At 40.7% G+C, this 20,139-nt stretch overlaps 1 protein-coding gene across 1 annotated transcript in view; it reads left to right on the top strand.

Annotated features, from left to right (window-relative positions):
• Positions 1-20,139, top strand: part of galr2b (galanin receptor 2b) — a 123,308-nt gene that overhangs the window by 63,548 nt on the left and 39,621 nt on the right. The window contains exon 2 of the mRNA XM_051933636.1: positions 10,949-11,337. Within this exon, the coding sequence (XP_051789596.1) occupies positions 10,964-11,337 (374 nt within the window). The 5' untranslated portion in view covers positions 10,949-10,963. The remainder of the gene's footprint in view (positions 1-10,948; positions 11,338-20,139) is intronic.

Raw genomic sequence — 20,139 nt, 5'->3', positions numbered from 1 at the left:
CTTCACTTCTCCTATTAGAGCAGGGGTCACCAACTCCAGTCCTGGAGGACCACCGTGGCTGCAGGTTTTTATTCTAACCATTTTTTTAATGAGTGCCCTGTTTGTGCTGCTAATTAACTGCTTATGAATTCATTTTAATTGAATTGCTTTTTTAAGATTTGTTCCCCTGAATTTCTTCATCATTCCTCTGCTTCATTTCCTTCCTTAAATGGCACCAAAACAGAAAAGAAATGTGAAGTGAGAGAGCCAACAGAAGACCAACTAAATCAGGGCCTCAAACTCCAATCAATTTCACTCCAACCAGCTGCTTAATGAGGGGCCAATTCTTATCATTAATTAAACCCATTCTTTAATTCTGTGGCTTGTTGCTGTTCTTGTGGTGCATTAGCAGACATTTCTGAAATTGTTGATTTTCTCTTTCTAAGAGTACTGATAAAATGTTTTGTGGACCTGAGCAGATCAATATTCCTGAGACCTTCACTTTTCTTTATTTTCAGATATTGTAAGATGGATACGGTTTGCTGGTCATGTTTTGGATCATATTTTGTCAAATTACTGTGTGGCTGATATTTAAGGAAAAAGAAACAATTAAGGGGTGAGAGTCTTCAAGAGCAAGTCAATTCAAATGAGTTCAAATGAAGTTAAGTAGCAGCAAAAACAGGACCAGTACCGCCGCTCCCTATACGCAGAGTACGCAGTCTGCGTAGGGCACCAACTCCCAGGGGGGCACCATCCCAGCTGCTCAAAAAAATCGTTTTTATAAATTATAATAATAAATTAATATTAATAATATACATATACAAATAAACAAAAATATAAACGTATATATTGCATTTTACGGTGAACGCAGAGTAGGCTAAGCACACGTGATGACGCGCGCGCCCATTTGAATAAAGTTCTATTTTAGCCCCTATAGTAGGTGTTTTTTTTATTATTTTATTTTTACTTCCGTAATATTTGGGGGAGGGGGCACAAAAGTAAATTTCTGCTTAGGGCACCCATTTGGCCAGCAGCGGCCCTGAACAGGACACTCATTAAGGAAAGGGTTAGAATGAAAACCTGCAATCACGGTGATCCTCCAGGACCGGAGTTGGAGACCCCTGTATTAGAAGATGTCTCCTCTTTTCTCAGGAGCCCAGATGGCAAGACAAAGTAACAAGGCAAGCAAGGGGAGAAGGCATTAAATGTTTATTCACTCATTAAAGTCTTTAACATTCTTAAATATTCTTAATGTCCCAAAATCAAAAGCTAATAAAAGAAAATGGGTGTGGCAAAGTTACTAATACAACCAGAGTTTTCAGCAGCTGTCATGGGCAATGCTTGCCAACACACAACATGGGCATTGAGTTTAAGGTTATATTGCTCTTAAGGTTATATTGCTATGGATCTTCCTGGTGATTGTGTTCTTCCTTCTCTTCCTCCTTCTTGGGTCTCCCTCTTTCTTAGTGCTGTCATTTTAAGCTGCTTTTTAAAACTTGTCAGGGCCAAGGCAAACACCCCTAGCCCCTTTTTGTCTAATATCATTTTGACACACCAAATCAGTACATTTCCATGAGGTGTGCATGCACAAAGATAACCACTGGTTCCCGAGCTTTGCTTTTGCACATGTGGAAATTCCCCACATTATCATTTGAGCTTCTGTCCTTTCATTTTGTTACACTGCCATTTTGCAGTGATAAGTTTCATTTTTGCTAGTTCAACTATTTGGCCTGCTGGCTTTTCTAACATTTCCTCTTTTGTGATTAGACAAGCTATTTTCACAGAGCTCAAACGTTCATGTGAATAGAATGTACAATTTTAACAACAATTGTCTATAATGCTTGTAACTCTTGAACGTACTTAAATCATAATAAAAACACATTACCATGCAATATTTTTACCTGAAAACTCTAAATTAACTTATTGTAAGTCCAAATTGTTCTTTCCATGTGTCTAATTGTCAGGTTTTGGCAATAATATAAATATTTTTTGTTAGTAAAGAAAATCTTATTTTTCTTCATATTTTTATTTCTTTTCCAGTGCCATGTGTTCTTGATTCTTCAAATGCTGAGTTGCTTATTTATAGCAGCAGTTGCTGGGGTCTGGCTGCTATTGCTGCTGTAGGAAATGTGCAGTAGAAGAGGAAGGATCAATTGAGGTTAATCAATTCTCGTTGTTAATTTTGGCAATGCCTGTAATTAATTAGATAATTGAGTGAGGCTCCCACGTTATTTCACTTACCTCTTTCTGTAAATGGGATTTTCTGCTTACATTAAGGTACCGGTAACTAAAGCATACTTGTTTCAAGAAATAGGCAGGCAGTGCTTTCTGGATTTGTTTGATTTTATAGGCTTTTTAGTTTGGAAAGTCAGCATAATGTCACTATTAGTTCACCTGAACTTGAAGGCAGACAGTAGTTATGGGTGAGACAGGACCAAACTGCTATATTTCAATTCCAATATGTTTTGCATCTAAATTAATTTAAATTTTGTAAAATTTACAAGTTTACTCGAAAGAGTTTTAATCAAGAGTTTGTTACACAGCAAAAACCTGTAAGACCCTGTGAAATGGGAACTGGCACCATGCTACACTTTGTAGTTCATGGTGAGAGCAGAGAGAAATACAGACACAAATTTATAAAAGTGAAGAAAAACAAGCGTTCTCTATGTACAGTTGCTTCAAACAAAAAGGTGCAAAAATCAAATTCCCAAATCAAATTCAATAAGATCCAGTCCTAATGACACATCCACTACAAAAATAATAAAAATAACAAACGGCAAATATTTGCAGAAAATGCAGTCCTTTCCCTTCATCTAATGCCAATCAAAAGTCAGGAAAGGAAGAGAAAAGAAAAAAAGAATTATAAACTGTTATTCTAAAAATAATATTTACATCTAAGAAAATATATATTCTTCCTCCTTCCCAAAAACAATAATCAAGGAGAAAGGAGAAAATAACTATATACAAAAATAAATGCCCTTATTTTATTATCCTTTTTAAATGATCAGGGTTAAAGAAATCAAAAAGCTATTTACATTAAAGTAAAAGTAAGAAAAAAAACTCAGTTACAGTCCCCTATTGATATTCAAGGGCTTTCAACACTCGCTTACCGCTTCTTCTTCACTTGGTCTGTTGGTCAGACACCCAGGTCAAAAGACAATCTCTAGTGTCCATACCCCAGTGTCAAAGATGGATTGTGGTGCCCAATGCCTGCCAGCTCACTCTCGTTTCTCCAGTCAGGAAGCACGTAGCGAAACTGCACACAACTACACTTCCTCCTCTTCCCAGAATTCTCCCATTTACCGACACATCAGTTGGTGAGCGCTCCCAAAGAAACTGCGTTGCTCTGTCTCTCCTGCAGTCGCATGCTCTCCAGTAAGTACTTCAATTTTTAAACTTTTGGCCCAGGACTTTGTAAAGCTAGTACAGCTCCTGATGAAACAGGCAATGCACCGCTCATAGGGGTATGACAGCCAGCGGACCTCACCATCCAGTTCCCATAACACTGCATGAATCAGGCACACCTGCCATGGATGCACAAAACCTGAAACGGTGTGAAGCCACATTTGCTCCGTAGATTCTACACACCTTGATAATGATTTAAAAAAACAAAGATAAGGGTATAAATAACTATACTGCTATACTGTGACAAGTGATTATGCCTTTCCTTGGTGCGCTGCAGTACACAACCCAGGAATGCAGATCTTTAGCTGGCTGTTTATTACCTTTATTGAGTTCTAATTTGTCTTGGCACAGATAAATAGATTCACGATACCAAGCCTTTAAGGTTGATGTGTGGGCATACATGTTGTTACCCCAGATTTAAGTGAAAAGGTTTTCTTGGGTGGTGTGCACTCATTGTGTTTTTTCATGTGGTCTTTAATGTCCAAAGTGCAGTGTTGTCCTCCTCAGCTTGGTGTTAGAATCTTTACTTTCTCCTCCACAGCTTCATAGGGAAAAACATGAATCTTTCTGGCATGACAGTTTAAGTTTTGATGTTCCCTTCTTGAAATAATGCTATATCTTAGTCTTCTTAGACTGGACTAAAACCATAGGCCTGGAAGAGTGGGCCTTCACCATTATGGGTTCAGAGGGTTGTTTCCTCCTGCAGAGATAGATGATAGATCAGCTTTCTGCCTTTTTTTTGGCACTGGAGAGTGGCAACGTGTTTTCTGTTTTATTTCACATACTTGACTTGGCTTGATTTGTTCCAGACATGGCCATATTAACGCTTAAGTTTAACTGGACTTAATACCGGAACCTAAGAGAGTGGTTATGATGTAAAAAATCATGACTTCTTTTAAATTTTGTTGTCTATTTCCAGATATTTAAAATAAAACATCAGACCACTCTCATTTAAAAGAACCAGTGAAAACATCTACAACTTGTAATCAAACTGGCCAATCAGAGACAAGTTCCTAAAATTTGTTATATGGTAGGCCTATTTGATTTGTCCTCTATCTAATCAACTTACCATTAGAAGTATAATATCACAGTTCAGTTTTCTTGATGCCGAGCTATCGTTGTTAAGAATATTAAGAATATAGCATATTTGAACAGGTAGCAAGGCAGAAGAAAAGCTCAAACACTTAAATGCAAAAGATGACAAAACTGACAAGGTATTGTAAGTGTTCGCTTTAACCCAAAATTTCTGGTACAGGACATAGTTGATGAATGAGCATCTGGTTCTGCTAGGCTTGTTGTTTCACCCTAAATTCCATGCCTTGCTTCTAAACATCAGGAGAAGCACTTGGAGTCTACTGATTACTATGTTGTCACAGGTCAGGATGCCTGCTACAGTATCGAACCAGCCTGCTGGGATAAGACAGGCATCAGAACAGCAGTACATAAACCAAGAACATTTTTTTCTCAAAGTCTCACTTTAGCTAATGGAGAGTGTGAGAGCTGTTCTGCTTGAAGTAGGTAGTTCCCATTTGCCAAGCTGTCATGTTCTTCCTCCTTTGAGTGTCTTGAAACCATGATGCTGTATGTAGCTTTGTTTTGTGAAGATTGGGTCTCAATGGTTTCTGTGTTCCTGTTTCCTCTGTGATATCACTGTTATTTGGTTGATTTTTTTTTCCAATCCAATGACATTATTTTCCCTACTTTGTGTTGTCGTACCAAACAGCGGAGGTGCAGGGGGCACAGAGATATCACCGCCTTGGGCCTGGTTACGGATTGCACCCTAAGCAATAGGTTGTTTTACTATGCAGCAAAGCCAAACCCAAGTTCCGGAGATGTATTGCAGGCACTGAATTATAAAGAAGGACATGATATTTTGCCTTTTGTGTCTTGATTGAATAAAGGCCCAACTTTTCAGTTGATAATAGGTGCGATGTTTTATCTATGAAAGGAGGGTAAAGCTGAATTATAGCCATTTGTGTATCTGGCCTTTTTGTCTTTTCAGAAAAGCCTACTCATCTTTGATTAGCACTTCTTGCTACCAGATGAAACTCAAAAAGCAAGCTGACCAAATGTTGCTAGAATTGATAGAGTTACAAGATAGTTCATCCATCCATCCATCCATTTTCCAACCCGCTGAATCCGAACACAGGGTCACGGGGGTCTGCTGGAGCCAATCCTAGCCAACACAGGGCACAAGGCAGGAACCAATCCTGGGCAGGGTGCCAACCCACCGCAGAAGATAGTTCAATATTTCAAAATGAATATTGATGGGAAGAGGGTAACTGACTATATGCATCTCTGTTAAGTTTGTTCTTTTTACCAGAGGAGGCCTTGACTACTTCTGAAAGCCTAACAAAATGGGTCATTGCCCACTTTATCCTACTGTAAAAAGTGTTCATATGTCACGTCTCACAACATAGACACATAAATAAGTGAATGATAATAAAGAAATTCTAATTAAGCAATAACAATACCACTGTTAGAAACTTTATCTGATACTGTTAGCAGAGCCTCAAATTTATAATGCTTTTAAAATACTACTGGAGCATACTTGTATGTGTGGATAGTGCCATAGAAGATTTGAAAGAAAACAAATAATTAGGTAATCCATTCAAACTTTAGTTCATTTTAGATAAAAACCTACAGATCCAATACTATTCACCTGATATAATTTCCTCAATGATACCTGGCTTTGTTCCCAACACTGTAAAAGGCATTACACTTAAATTAAATAGCTAGTGTATTACAAGTAAAAAGTTTCTTACAGGTTCCTAACCTAACATATGCAGATAAGTAATGCTCTCCAAACTTCTCTTATTCAAATTCAGTTTCATGAAGAGAGGCATTCTGTCCTAGCAGTACTCATGGTATGCCAGGAACGAAACCGGTGCCAGTCAATCTCATGGACTGTCACTCAACATTCTCTTCAACATTTGGGGAAATACAGAGAAACCGAAGGACACCCACATTGAAACAGACAGAATGTGCAAATTGAAATGGAAGAAGCAGCCTCCTTAGTGTGGAAATAGGACTCCCCCTTATGTCCCTGAGCATAATGAGTCCACTAGAGATTTAGATCTGTTTTTACTTTTATGTTTTCTTTAGTTGTAGGGTTGTATCTGTATATCTTTAACTGAAGATTTTTAGCACCCTCATTTACTTCATAACGTGGAAGCTGCCTTTTGACTTTTATATAGATTTTTCAGAACATCACAACAATTTTGACAAAACCAGCCATTCATATTTTAAAATTTAATGACGTAACACCTTCTTGTAATACCATCTGCTTTGTAATTGTCTTGACACAATTTCCTGAAATTAATCAATCTTTACCTATATTTTGAGACACTTTAAAAAGCAGGTGTAACTATTATGGTAAATTTTAAAAGACACTATATATAGTAAAAGTTTGTACGATCCTTCCCTGTTATTACTGCCTAAGTGTTCAAGTCCTGCTGGTTTATTAGCTTCATTACTGACATTGACCTGCCTTCACTGTAATATACTCATTTAATGACAAGTGGCTTCATAAGTTGATCTTTTATATGATTTAAAGTGCTTATTCATTTATGTGAGTTAATGAGTGTCCTTGTTAAAGCTTGACTCTTAAGGCTTTGGTTTATGTACATCTAATGGGTCGATTAACAACCTTAGAAAAATTAAAAGGAAAACTGCTGATGTCTTATTGCATGTTTTTCTACAGGTTGAATAATATCCTTGTAGTGCATTGCAAGATATTTAAACCTGAAGTTTAAAATGTGATCAACAAATGCTGTTTTCTTTAAAAAGTATTGAATTCATCCTTTTTGAGCTATCTAATGTCATCCTATTCATGGTTAGTTCCTTCCTTGAAATCATCTTTTGGGATCAGGGACTGGCTCATATCAATGCTAAAAATTATTTGTAAAATATGCTTTTTACAAAATAAATATATCTATGTATTTTTATTATATAGTGCCTTACATATCTATCTATCTATCTATCTATCTATCTATCTATCTATCTATCTATCTATCTATCTATCTATGTTATATCCTTCCTTTGAAATCTATTTATACCGAATGGATGGCACAGTTTTGCTTTCAAATCTATTTATACCATATACCGAATGGATGGCACAGTTTTGCTTTCAAATCTATTTATACCATATACCGAATGGATGGCGCAGTTTTGCAGTGATAGATAGATAGATAGATAGATAGATAGATAGATAGATAGATAGATAGATAGATAGATAGATAGATAGATAGATAGATAGATAGATAGATAGATAGATAGATAGATAGATACTTTATTAATCCCAAGGGGAAATTCACATACTCCAGCAGCACCTTACTGATACAAAAAACAATATTAAATTAAAGATTGATAATAATGCAGGTAATAAACAGGCAATATCTTTGTATAATGTTAATGTTTACCCCCCCGGGTGGAATTGAAGAGTCGCATAGTTTGGGGGAGGAACGATCTTCTCAGTCTATCAGTGGAGCAGGACAGTGACAGTAGTCTGTCGCTGAAGCTGCTGCCTCCCCAGCACACCATCGCGTAGAAGAGGGCGCTCGCCACAACCGTCTGATAGAACATCTGCAGCATCTTATTGCAGATGTTGAAGGACGCCAGCCTTCTAAAGAAGTATAACCGGCTCTGTCCTTTCTTACACAGAGCATCAGTATTGGCAGCCCAGTCTAATTTATCATCCAGCTGCACTCCCAGGTATTTATAGGTCTGCACCATCTGCACACAGTCACCTCTGATGATCACGGGGTCCATGAGGGGTCTGGACCTCCTAAAATCCACTACCAGCTCCTTGGTTTTGCTGGTGTTCAGTTGTAGGTGGTTTGAGTCGCACCATTTAACAAAGTCATTGATTAGGTCCCTATACTCCTCCTCCTGCCCACTCCTGATGCAGCCCACGATAGCAGTGTCATTAGCGAACTTTTGCACGTGGCAAGACTCCGAGTTGTGTTGGAAGTCCGATGTATATAGGCTGAACAGGACCGGAGAAAGTACAGTCCCTTGTGGCGCTCCTGTGTTGCTGACCACAATGTCAGACGTGCAGTTCCCGTGACGCACATACTGAGGTCTGTCTTTAAGATAGTCCATGATCCATGCCACTAGGTATGAATCTACTCCCATCTCTGTCAGCTTGTCCCTAAGGAGCAGAGGTTGGATTGTGTTGAAGGCGCTAGAGAAGTCCAGAAACATAATTCTTACAGCACCACTGCCTCTGTCGAAGTGGGAGAGGGATCGGTGTAGCATATAGATGATGGCATCCTCCACTCCCACCTTCTCCTGATATGCAAACTGCAGAGGGTCGAGGCCGTGTTGAACCTGTGGTCTCAGGTGGTGAAGTAGCAGCCTCTCCATGGTCTTCATCACATGTGATGTCAGAGCAACAGGCCGGAAGTCATTCAGCTCACTAGGATGTGATACCTTTGGGACTGGGGTGATGCAAGATGTTTTCCAAAGCCTCGGGACTCTCCCCTGTTCCAGATATGCTGTAGAGGACCCCCCAGCTCCGATGCACAGACCTTCAGCAGTTGTGGCGATACTCCATCTGAACCCGCTGCTTTGCTGGCACGAAGTCTCCTCAGCTCTCTGCTCACTTGCGCTGTTGTAATTATGGGTGGGGATGTCTCTCCTATGCTGGTATCAGCAGAAGGATTTGTGGAGGGTGCAGTACTCCGAGGTGAGAGTGAGAGTGGGTTATGGTGGTCAAACCTGTTAAAGAAGTTGTTCATTTGGTTTGCTCTCTTCACGTCTCTCTCGATGGTGGTACCTCGCTTTGAGCTGCAGCCAGTGATGATCTTCATCCCATCCCACACTTCCTTCATGTTGTTATTCTGCAACTTCTGCTCCAGCTTTCTCCTGTACTGCTCCTTCACCGCCCTAAGCTGGATTAGGAGTTCCTTCTGCACGCGCTTGAGCTCATGCTGATCACCGCCTTTGAAAGCCCTTTCTTCTGGTTCAAAAGGCCCTTGATGTCACTTGTAATCCATGGCTTGTTGTTAGCATAACAGCGTACAGTTCTTACTGGAACTACAATGTCCATACAGAAGTTGATGTAGTCAGTAGTGCAGTCAACAACTTCCTCAATGTTCTCACTATGTGATCCCTGCAGGATATCCCAGTCTGTAGTTCCAAAACATTCTATCAGAGCCTTCTCTGCCTCCAGGGTCCACTTCCTTAATGTTCATGTGGTTGCAGGTAGGACCCTCACTTTTGGTTTGTAGTGAGGCTGAAGCAGAACCAGGTTATGATCTGCTTTCCCAAGCGCAGGCAGCGGGGTGGCACTGTATGCGTCTTTAATGTTTGCATACAGTAAGTCAATAGTCTTATTTCCCCAGGTGTTACAGTCCACATACTGGGAGAAGGCAGGTAATGTTTTGTCCAGCGTCACATGGTTAAAGTCTCCAGCGATTAGCATAACTGCCTCAGGGTGCTGCGTTTGTAACTTAGCAACAGCAGAATGGATGATGTCACTCGCTGTCTCCACGTCCGCCCGAGGAGGGATGTACATGATGACAACAATGACGTGTCCAAACTCTCTGGGCAAGTAATAGGGACGCAAACTTACGGCCAACAGTTCAATGTCCCTGCAGCAAGTGGAGACTTTGACGTTAACATGTCCAGAGTTACACCACCGTGTATTAACATAGAGAGCGAGTCTTCCTCCTTTATGCTTCCTGCAGGTACTTACATCTCTGTCCGCTCTAAATGTGCTAAACCCGGGTAGCTCCACACTTCACACATATTGTGAAAATAGTGCTTCATAACCCACCTCTGGTACCACTTGTCACTGGAGTTTGCATATTCTGCTTGGTTTTTTTCAAGTTATTCAAAGTTATCACCTACATTGCCAAATGTGTGTTATGTTAATTGGTGATTCTAAGTTGGCCCCATCACCCTTAGAGACAGGAAAGGAAATACAGTCATTTAGGAGAGGCTCGTAGTAGAGCCGCTGAGCCTCCTCATCATGGTCTGGACGTCTGATATGGATGCCTTTCTATGTAGGTTTTATAGGCGTGACCACCAGAAAGGAGGCCCCAGGGAAACCCAGGGTATGCTGGTAAGATTTGTATATCTGTAGATGGCTTGGAAACACCTTGGGATTCACGATATTAGTTGGCAACTGTGGCTGGGGAAAGGGACGTCTGGGCCTCACTGCTAAGACTGTTGCCTCTGTGACCTGGCTTTGGATAAGCAGTGGAAAATGAATGAATGAATGAAAGAAAGTTGGCTCTATGTTAACGTGAGTATTGATGTATGCGTGATGTGGGCTCTGTAATAGGCTGGCACCCCATTCCTCATCTAACCTGATACTTCCACAATATGCTCCAGGCTCCCATGACTCTGAAAAGGATTAAGTGTGCTTGACAATGTTATATCAGTTATATATGTTGCCTTTTATCTTTGTATTGAAAACTTGTTAACTGTTGGAATGTATCTGTCTATCGATAAATCTCAGAATCGACTATGGGCTTTTATCTCTCTATTTATGTGTCCATTTACTGTGAAAATCCATTAATGTGCTGAGAAACTGAATCTTTTTTATTTTTTGCAGGTGGCTTAGCTGACAATGGCTGAACATGAAGATTTCTCCAAAATGACAGGGCACTGGAACAGCTCTGAGAACTATCAGTTCAACCCAGCCAGCATTATTGTTTCTGTTGTCTTCTCGCTGATCTTTCTACTTGGGACCATTGGAAATAGTCTCGTATTAGCTGTACTGCTCCGGAATGGACAGATGGGACACAATACAACTAACTTGTTCATATTAAATCTCAGCGTGGCAGATTTCTTTTTTATCATTTTTTGTGTCCCATTCCAAGCAACTATTTACTCCCTTGAGGGTTGGGTTTTTGGATCTTTTATGTGCAAGGCTGTTCATTTCTTCATCAACCTCACCATGTATGCCAGCAGCTTCACATTAGCGGCTGTGTCGATTGACAGGTAAGTGTGTTTCAATTGATGAATCAAAAATGCCAGAAGAAAAGTGCATCAGCATAAATATATGTGAAGGACACTGTACTGAAAGAGGAATTACAGTTTATTTGACCTTAACCATATATACAAGTATTGGAAAAACATGAAAGCCTCTGCATTAATAAAAAGTTTAATTACACAGTTCATTCATGCATAGTTTAGGATGATCTTGAACTGCAAAGAAATAAAACTGCTGTGAGATTTTGCAGAACAAATAGTTTTAAGCATACAGTATCACATATTTACACAATGTACAAGGGGTCAGAGCCAGTTCTAGAATTTTTGCTGCCCTAGGCGAAGTTGTAAATGGCGCCCTGCCACCATTTTTTCTTTGAGAGGAATCATCACTGCCAGACCCATACATTGAGACCTGCAAACAGGACTGGGGACAGGGAAGTATTTAGGACTTCAAATTCACAATTTGAGAATGTCAAGTTATAGAAATGTCTGTTTACAAGACTGTCTCAGAAAAATACGCTCTTGAGGGATGCCATTTCAGAAAATAAATAGTAATCAGACTGTATTAGTAGTCTTTATTTATTGCTTTTGATGTTTCCCTAAAGAAAATTAAGAAACACTTAAGTTATTTCTAAAACTATATATATATATATATATATCCATCTTACTAACCGAAGGTTGTAAACCGGATATGGACGCAGGGCGCTGGGCACATCGAGGCGCATGCGCACTGCTGCACTGCTCAGGAAACACAGAAACGAGAAGGTTGTAAACCGGATGTCATGCGCACTGCCGCACTGCAACGAGCCCGCCACCTGTAAACTACACTTGCTCTAATCCACTGTGCCACTAATGTAGATTACATAACGGTCATTCAGTTTGGCGCCCACCCCAGAGTCAAATGCAGCGGCGTCCCAAAACGCTGTGGCGCCTGCCGCACACTTGCGAAAGGAGTCACGGCTCAAACCAAAGAAAACACAGAAACGAGACTACGATCTGTGAACTACACCTGGCGTAAAGCATGCACGCCAGGTTGTACAGCCGCCCGGACGCGACTGCCCACACCACCGCATATACCCTCCATGATATGTCTTCACGCAGCGGCTTCCCACCGAGGCGCATATTGCGCTGTGACGCTCGCCCCACAGTCAGACGCAGTGGCTTCCCAGAGTCAGTAGGTGGCCCCCAAACAACACAACCTGTTCAAGCAGTCGGTGTCAGCGAAGGCAACAGACTCACGTCTCCACAAAACGAAACCGCTTTAGTACAGATATGCTTATTGGATTAAATGACATTTCCCCAGACACACCCGCCCTCCATGATATGTCATCCATCCACATATCGGACGGAACAGAAACTGATTGCCATTCTAGGATTTACGATTCGCTAGCGAATCGCGGGCTTACTCGTATATATATATACTAAACATTTAGCCCGTTACAATAACGGGCGCTAGAACAGTAGTGTATAAACATTAGTAGGAACAGTCTATATTAAATGGCAAGTGGCCGTCTATTTTCTGTTGCAGTAATCCTGGCTTGTATGTGGATGTAATGTGCGTCACTGTATTGTGTGCCTTTAAATTTCACTCGCAGTAATACGTCTCTCCAGCAAGTATTGTGCAATTTCCCAGCAAGTATTTTAATCTGTGCTGGCGTGCAGCTGATAATTGTATGTGTGGCGTCTCCCCAGCAACGGATTTTATGTGCGTGTAAATAAATCTACTTTTAAGTCATCCTATTGTAATATCATGAAAATTCGTATATTTAGGAAAACCCCTTCAACAAATCTGACATCCTCAGAGTGAACACTTGCACAACAACAAACACTAATCCCACCTCTTTGAGGAAGCTGGTCTCCACGTCTCAGTACCCGATTGGATTTTTCATGCCTTTTGTTTTAAGTCTTACCTCATTTACAGAAATCCAATTGGATCGGCCATGCGATATTTTATATGTCCCGCCCTCTCTGTCTTGTGTGATGCGTCAGGCGGCCTTTGAAGCATCTGCTTTGAAGCATCGCACCATGCCCCGCGCATGCGCACTTCACCAGAAGATACACACACACGGACACATGGAAGCACACAGGGGTTTTAGTAAAGAGGATTGTGGAATACGGCCCTGACACAGACAGGCGGACACCGATGGCTCACCAACCAACACACGTTTATTTACATTTTCCATATTTACAAGTGTACACACAACCCAGTACTCCAGCACCAATCACCCTCAGTCCAGGCCTTTTCCTCAATGCCTTTCTCGCTCTGACCGTCTCCGCTTCTCTCCTCCGAGCTCCGTCCACTCCCACTCGATTCCAGCCATCGAATGGAAGGAGGCGGCCCCTTTTAAACCCACCCGGATGTGCTCCAGGTGCCTCCCAGTGAGTGTCTGCCGGCACTCCCTGGTGTGGTGGAAGTGCTGAGGGCCAGGGCTCCTCAGGCATCGGGGCGCCTCCTGGCGGTGACCACGGGCCACTATAGGGTTGAGCTTCTAAGCTCTGTTCCCGTGGTCCCCAAAGCCACCCCCAGCCGCTTGCCACAATATATATATTCTTTAACTAAGACATTACCATAACACATACATGTTGTTTAGATTAATAAAATAAATTGAAAACTTACCATAATGACAACATTCAGTGAAACTGAAAATATAAATATGAATCTTTACCCACGATTCCTATTTACTATATGCTTGTGTAAGCAAATAATGCAAACTAAAGTACATATCCAAAAAAAATGTGCAACCGCTTTAGCGTGCCAAGAGCTTTAATGTGAGTCCATTTGGGAGACAATCATAGTTTAGCTAAATCAGCTTTTAGCAATTCACTGATGAGCTATTGCCATTTTGATTGTTTAAGTTTATTTCGTCATGTCTTCTCTGCTATATTTTGAAGATTGTTCTTCATTATCATTGTTGTTGTTGCTCATGTTATCGTTGGACTGTATAGGACATCAGACATTAAGACCGAACTTTGCTAGTATGCAAAAATAATATAAAACATTATAATCAGACATTGGCTTTAAGTTCAAGTGTTCATAGGTCTGTATTTAAAAAAAATGTCACATAGCCTATGGATGTTTCTGGGCAACAGATTGTGCTGTGCATTGTGCAGACAGTGCAGGCACTGCTGAGGTGCACAACAGAAACATTTCTTTGAGTTATGGTCTGCTCTGGACAAATTTTTCTAAACAAAATAAAGATTGGAATCTCTACATAGGGCTGCAGTAATGCACCCTGACAACTAGAGGGCGTCACTGGTGCTTGCCTACTGTAGACCGCCTATGCCCAGAAACGGCCCTGCAGTGGGTGTTAGTTTAGTCAGGAGAATCCTGAAAAGTGGAATAGCTGAATGGCTGGTAGCATCCTTGCTGCAATCCCTGTAAGTTTGATGCAGCCTGTAGTCTTATCTGTGTGGTGTTTCAGCATTTAGGTAGGTTTACTTTGAAAAATCCAATGGGAGCCTGTCAGTGAGGCAGATGTCAAGGTGAGGATATGCATGAATGTGTCCTGTGACAGACTGGCAAGTCTTGAAGCGTGAACAAAACTAGTTTATGTCAGTTTCTGCCGGTGTAAGCTTCTTCATGATTCTAGCTGATAAAATTCACATATGGAAAAATGACTAGGTATTTGCAGTGTAGACTATACATTCACTTGATTTCTGATAATGTGTTACCCCATTCAGTGGTACAGGAAAACCACAGTATGTTATTAAAAATATACATATTGTGTATGGCATGTATATACAGTATCCTCTTTAATAAAATCCCTGTGTGCGTCCAGGTGTCCGTGTGTGTGTGTCTTCTGGTGAAGTGCGCATGCGCGGGGCACGGTGTGATGCACGATATTACTGTTAGAGAAAATTACAGGCATTTTACGTAAATGCAAACCAGTATTACTGCGAGAGGAAATTAAAGGTACACAATACAGTGACGCATATTACAGCCACATACAAGCCAGTATTACTGACAGAGAAAATTAAAGGCATATTACCAACACGCACGGCTGTATTACCGCCAGAGAAAATGAAAGGTATATTACAGATGTACAAGCCAGTGAACGTACAAGACAGTATTACTGTCACAGAAAATTAAAGACACACAATACACGGCGGCAGCTCACGAAGAATGGTCAGCTCAGCAAGTAAACATCAACAAAAGAAAGGCTGAAAGAAAGAAAAATACGACCAACAAACAGAATGAGGTCAATGTCCCTTGCCATTTAATATAGACTGTTCCTACTAATGTTTATGCACTACTGTTCTAGCGCCCGTTATTGTAACGGGCTTAATGACTTGTATACTGTACATATATATATATATATATATATATATATATATATATACATACAGTATATATACAGTGTATATATATATACAGTATACAGTATATATGTTTCTAGACACTTGACTTTGCTGATTGTTTGCAGCTAACATGTCACTCTGAAACCAATGAGCCACAGTAAATGAGGACATATATCACAACAGAGTATGGTGCAAAGTGTATTAGTGCTTTCATCCCACAAGACAAGGACGGTGCTCCTTCAATTAAATACAAATAAATATTCCATGATAAAAGCAGGTGTTCATGTGGAGGATAAAAATATTAATAAACAAGCCATAGAAGTTCTTTCATAAATCCAAGACTAAAAGAAAACTGGTCTGTAAAAGCAGAGAAAGGTCAGAGTTCAGCTCATTCATCGGGCCACCTAGGCTGAGCTATCCACATGGCCATGGATGCTCGCCTCGTTGAGTAGTCCGGCGCCCCACACATTCCTCCATCAGTCAGTGCTCTACTGATCATAAACTCACTATACTCCTGGACAAATTTCTCCATGCCCAACAGGTGTTCTCATCATTCGGCAATCTAGTGCCCCATGCTTGCCTCCATCAGCGTTCTAGTAATCTAAGTCCAGTGAGCTCCTGGCCACCAGCCCTTGCCTCCATTGCCACTCTAGCACTCACTCATTCTCTCTCCATACCTTCCAACCAGATCTGCTCCACTCTGGCAATCACTCTGTGGATCAGTCTCTGGCTGAACCAGTTCCATCAAGCTCTACAAGATCAGCTCCTATTAGTTTCTTTCTAGCCCTTTTCTTCATCTGTCTTTTTTGTGTCCCCCTCTGTCCTTCTCAGGCTCCTCTTTATACTGCCAGGGATGCAGGTGCGCTGATTAGTGATCTCAGAGCGCTACTGAGGCAGATGACTGAGCCACACAGGTCTGCAGGTGAATGCCTGTTCAGCTGATTTCCCATAAATCTCTGGAGCCGCTCTGCCACGCTACCATGCACAGCTACACCTTTACACCACTTCCTTCGACACTTGCCATTGAGCATAGTGGTCTTTGGTTTGTGTGCAGCTGCTCGGTCAAGGAAATCCATTTCATAAAGCTGTTCTTGTACAGATTTTACTTCCAGAGACAGAGGCTGAGCTGTTGTTGCTCCTAGATGCGCCCATTTCACAGTATTGGCACTAACACTTACTGACTTGTGATAAAAGTGGCATCCTATAAGAGTGTCACATTTAAAATCGCTGAACTCTTTAGTACAACCCATTCTACTGCCAATGATTCTCAAAAGAGATTGCATGACTAGGTGACTGATTTTATGCACCTGTTAACAATGGGTGCAGGGGGCAGCAATTTGCCCCTCCCACTGCACCAGCAAAACAGGACACTACTAAGAAAGTTCCATAAAGTGTTTGCTGTGCCATTGTAGAGCATCAGGTAGAAGGAGATAACCACTGCAAAACACACTTTCTCCTACTTAACTTGTTCCCTGTGTGGTATAACGGGGCCGTACAGCTCCCCAAACCCAGACATAGACAGGCACAAAGACACAAGTGCAAAACAACATGCAGTTTATTTCTTCGTGGGGCAGCTTTAATTTCCCACTCCCCACTTCAGAGCACAGTGCACAGTTAACCACAGCAATATTGCTCAGTCCCTTCTCTCTCTCTTTTCTTTTTCTTTCTTTTTTGTCTTTCGTTATCACTGCTGCCTCCACTCCTTTCCCAACAAGCTTTGTCTTCCTCCTCCTGACTCTGGCTCCCCGAAACAGAGTGAGGCGACCTATTTTATAGTGTGCCCGGAAGTTCTCCAGGTGTACCCGGATCCTTTTCTGGCAGCACTTCAGAGTGTGTTGGAAGTGCTGCAGTCCAGGGCTCTCCAGGCACCCCCTTACGGTGGCCACAGGCCTCAGCAGGGTTGAGCTTTCTAAGCTCTAAACCCGTGACCCCGCTGTAAGCTAGGAGGGTTGCCCTCTCGTGTTCTGGGGGAGGTATTGCCCAGAATATGTTATTTCCCCCTGTCCTTCCATCACAGGGGTGTCCCGGCCAGTCTGCCACACCCAAAAATAGTCGTAGTTTGTCAGTGATCAAATAACTGCACTAACCAATGATTCACATCACACCATAAGTGAGACGTACGTGTAGTGAAACCCCTCATCAGTCCATTTCACTTGGTGTCTGTGTCCGCTACTCTAACATTACAAGCAGGTATAAACACAGCAGCCTTCATGGTTTTGATTGGTGTGAATTATTTACTGTTTATGCATGGGGTAAACTGTACTACTGGCCATTTTATTTTCATTTTGAGTTTATATTTTTGTTTGTGAACAGAATTTCCTATTAACAATAATGGATTTTTAACGTTTAGTACAATTGTTTTGCATTAACATTTATAAATACGTTGTCCTGGTGATCTTTGAATCTGTTAATGTTTTTCACTCAAATGTACGAACACATTATTTTGTGAGCAGAGGTTATCATGGGATAATAAAATATCAATTAATGAAATAAAAAATCTGCATGATTTTATAAGGCCAAAAATGTCACTTAACTATTTATTCAGATTGAAAATTAAAGTAAAGCTTAACTGGGTCTTTGAAACGGCTCAGTTTGCACCGAAATGTCACCGCCCTCCTCAAAATTTCAAGCTCCCCCTTACAGATTCTAATGTGCCAATTGATACCAAAGAGAAGGAAGAATTCAAGAAGTTGCTAAGAACACTGGATCCAACCACAAACACCGCATTTCTTATGCTGATGAATGTTATGAAATGAATACCTTCATGCATCATACAGACTGTTGCAGACAAGAAAAGCATGTATATAAAATTAAATAATTTAAAATCATTACAAATGAGGTAACTCATATAATAATATATGTATTATTTTTTTAGAGTAGCCATGTGTTGGTAAGTAAGTAAAAGCTGAAAGCCGAGAAGGCAGTAATGTGCTCTATTGTTGTTTGGAGCATTAAGTGTGTGAACTGCTCACTGTGATGATACCTCATAAGCTTTTCCCTGATGTTTTTGAGGAACAGCTTGATGTTGCCTTCATGATATTCTTTGCACTTTGCTTCCAAAGGTATTTTTGCTCATGCTTTGGTTCATACAGTAAATACATTGTGCTTTTGTTTTAAGTATGTGCTTTAAAGTATTTTCCTTGGTACATTTATTGCAATTTATGTTGTCCTATTTTACTTTTTATGCTTACATGGATATTTACAGTTTTGTGAAAAAGCTAATAAGTATTTTGTCAAAAAAAAATATCAGAAATCATCTTTTTTTTCTGCAAAAAAATGACATAAAATTTCAAGACATTTAATATTTCAATATAGATTTAATACAGTTATAAATCTTATGTTGCCCATATTTGCCACTACTTGTGGTCACAACAAATTTACTCAGTTAGGCTAAAATAGATATATACTAACACTTTCTTTTTGCATGAAAATGCCATTCTCAAAATTTGTTAGTAAAATGTATTATTGTTTTTTGAAAAATTGATATAATGGTCCATTTTTCAAGCATTACACAGGGAGCTTACAGACTTACTGCACTGGACAGATTGCCATTCTGCAGTATTGATGAAATAGCTGGACTATTGATATCCATAGATCATTGATGTTGGAGAGTGAAATGCACATATACTCACCTCAGGGATCAGGAACTTCCTAATGTGCCAACAAAAGGCATGGGCTGATTAGGTTGTGCCCCATAAGGCAGTTATTTCAGGTAAGAAAGACAGAAGTGTTGAAGTAAGGTAGTTCTGCCCTCTTATGATGGTGTTAGAGAGTGGCAACATGTTGCATTTTGATTAGCAAGTAAGAATTTCTCATTACTCTGTACATGTGACGATAAGGGTCCTTTATAACTGTAATTTGTTAATTCCCTATTTATTTACATTTACATCATTTAGCAGACGCTCTTATCCAGAGTGACTTACAACAGTGCTTAGTAGTCTACGACTGTTCTTCGGTCTTTAAGGCTAGGATTAAATCTACTGTCATTAAACAAGTTACCGCTGACCAAGTTGTATACAAAACCCTGCTAGAAGAAAATAGTAAGTTAGTACAAAATTTTTTTTTTTTTTTGAAAAAAAAAGGGTAGAAAAAAAAAAGTATGGGGACTTTAGTCCAAGTGCTGTTGAAAGAAGTGTGTCTTCAGGCGACGTTTGAAGACAGTGAGGGTCTCCGCTGTTCGTACAGCAAGAGGAAGTTCGTTCCACCACTGAGGAGCCAACACTGCAAAGAGTCTTGATGCATGTCGTCCTCTTCTTTTAAGTAAGGGTGGTTCGAGACGTGCAGTGCTTGATGTTCTGAGACAGCGAGAAGTGACACGCTGCTTGACCAGTGCTGATATGTAAGGTGGTGCAGCTCCAGTTTTGGCCTTAAAGGCAAGTGTTAGGGTTTTGAACCTGATGTGGGCAGCCACAGGGAGCCAGTGCAGGTTCCACAGCAGAGGTATAGTGTGCGAGAATTTGGGAATATCAAAAAACGAGTCTTGCAGCTGCATTCTGGATCAGTTGAAGTGGT

The sequence above is a fragment of the Erpetoichthys calabaricus genome, chromosome 11, assembly GCF_900747795.2.
Source record: "Erpetoichthys calabaricus chromosome 11, fErpCal1.3, whole genome shotgun sequence".
Classification (NCBI taxonomy): Eukaryota; Metazoa; Chordata; class Cladistia; order Polypteriformes; family Polypteridae; genus Erpetoichthys; species Erpetoichthys calabaricus.
Note: the sequence above shows the minus strand (reverse complement) of the source record. Positions and strands in the feature narration are given on the sequence as shown.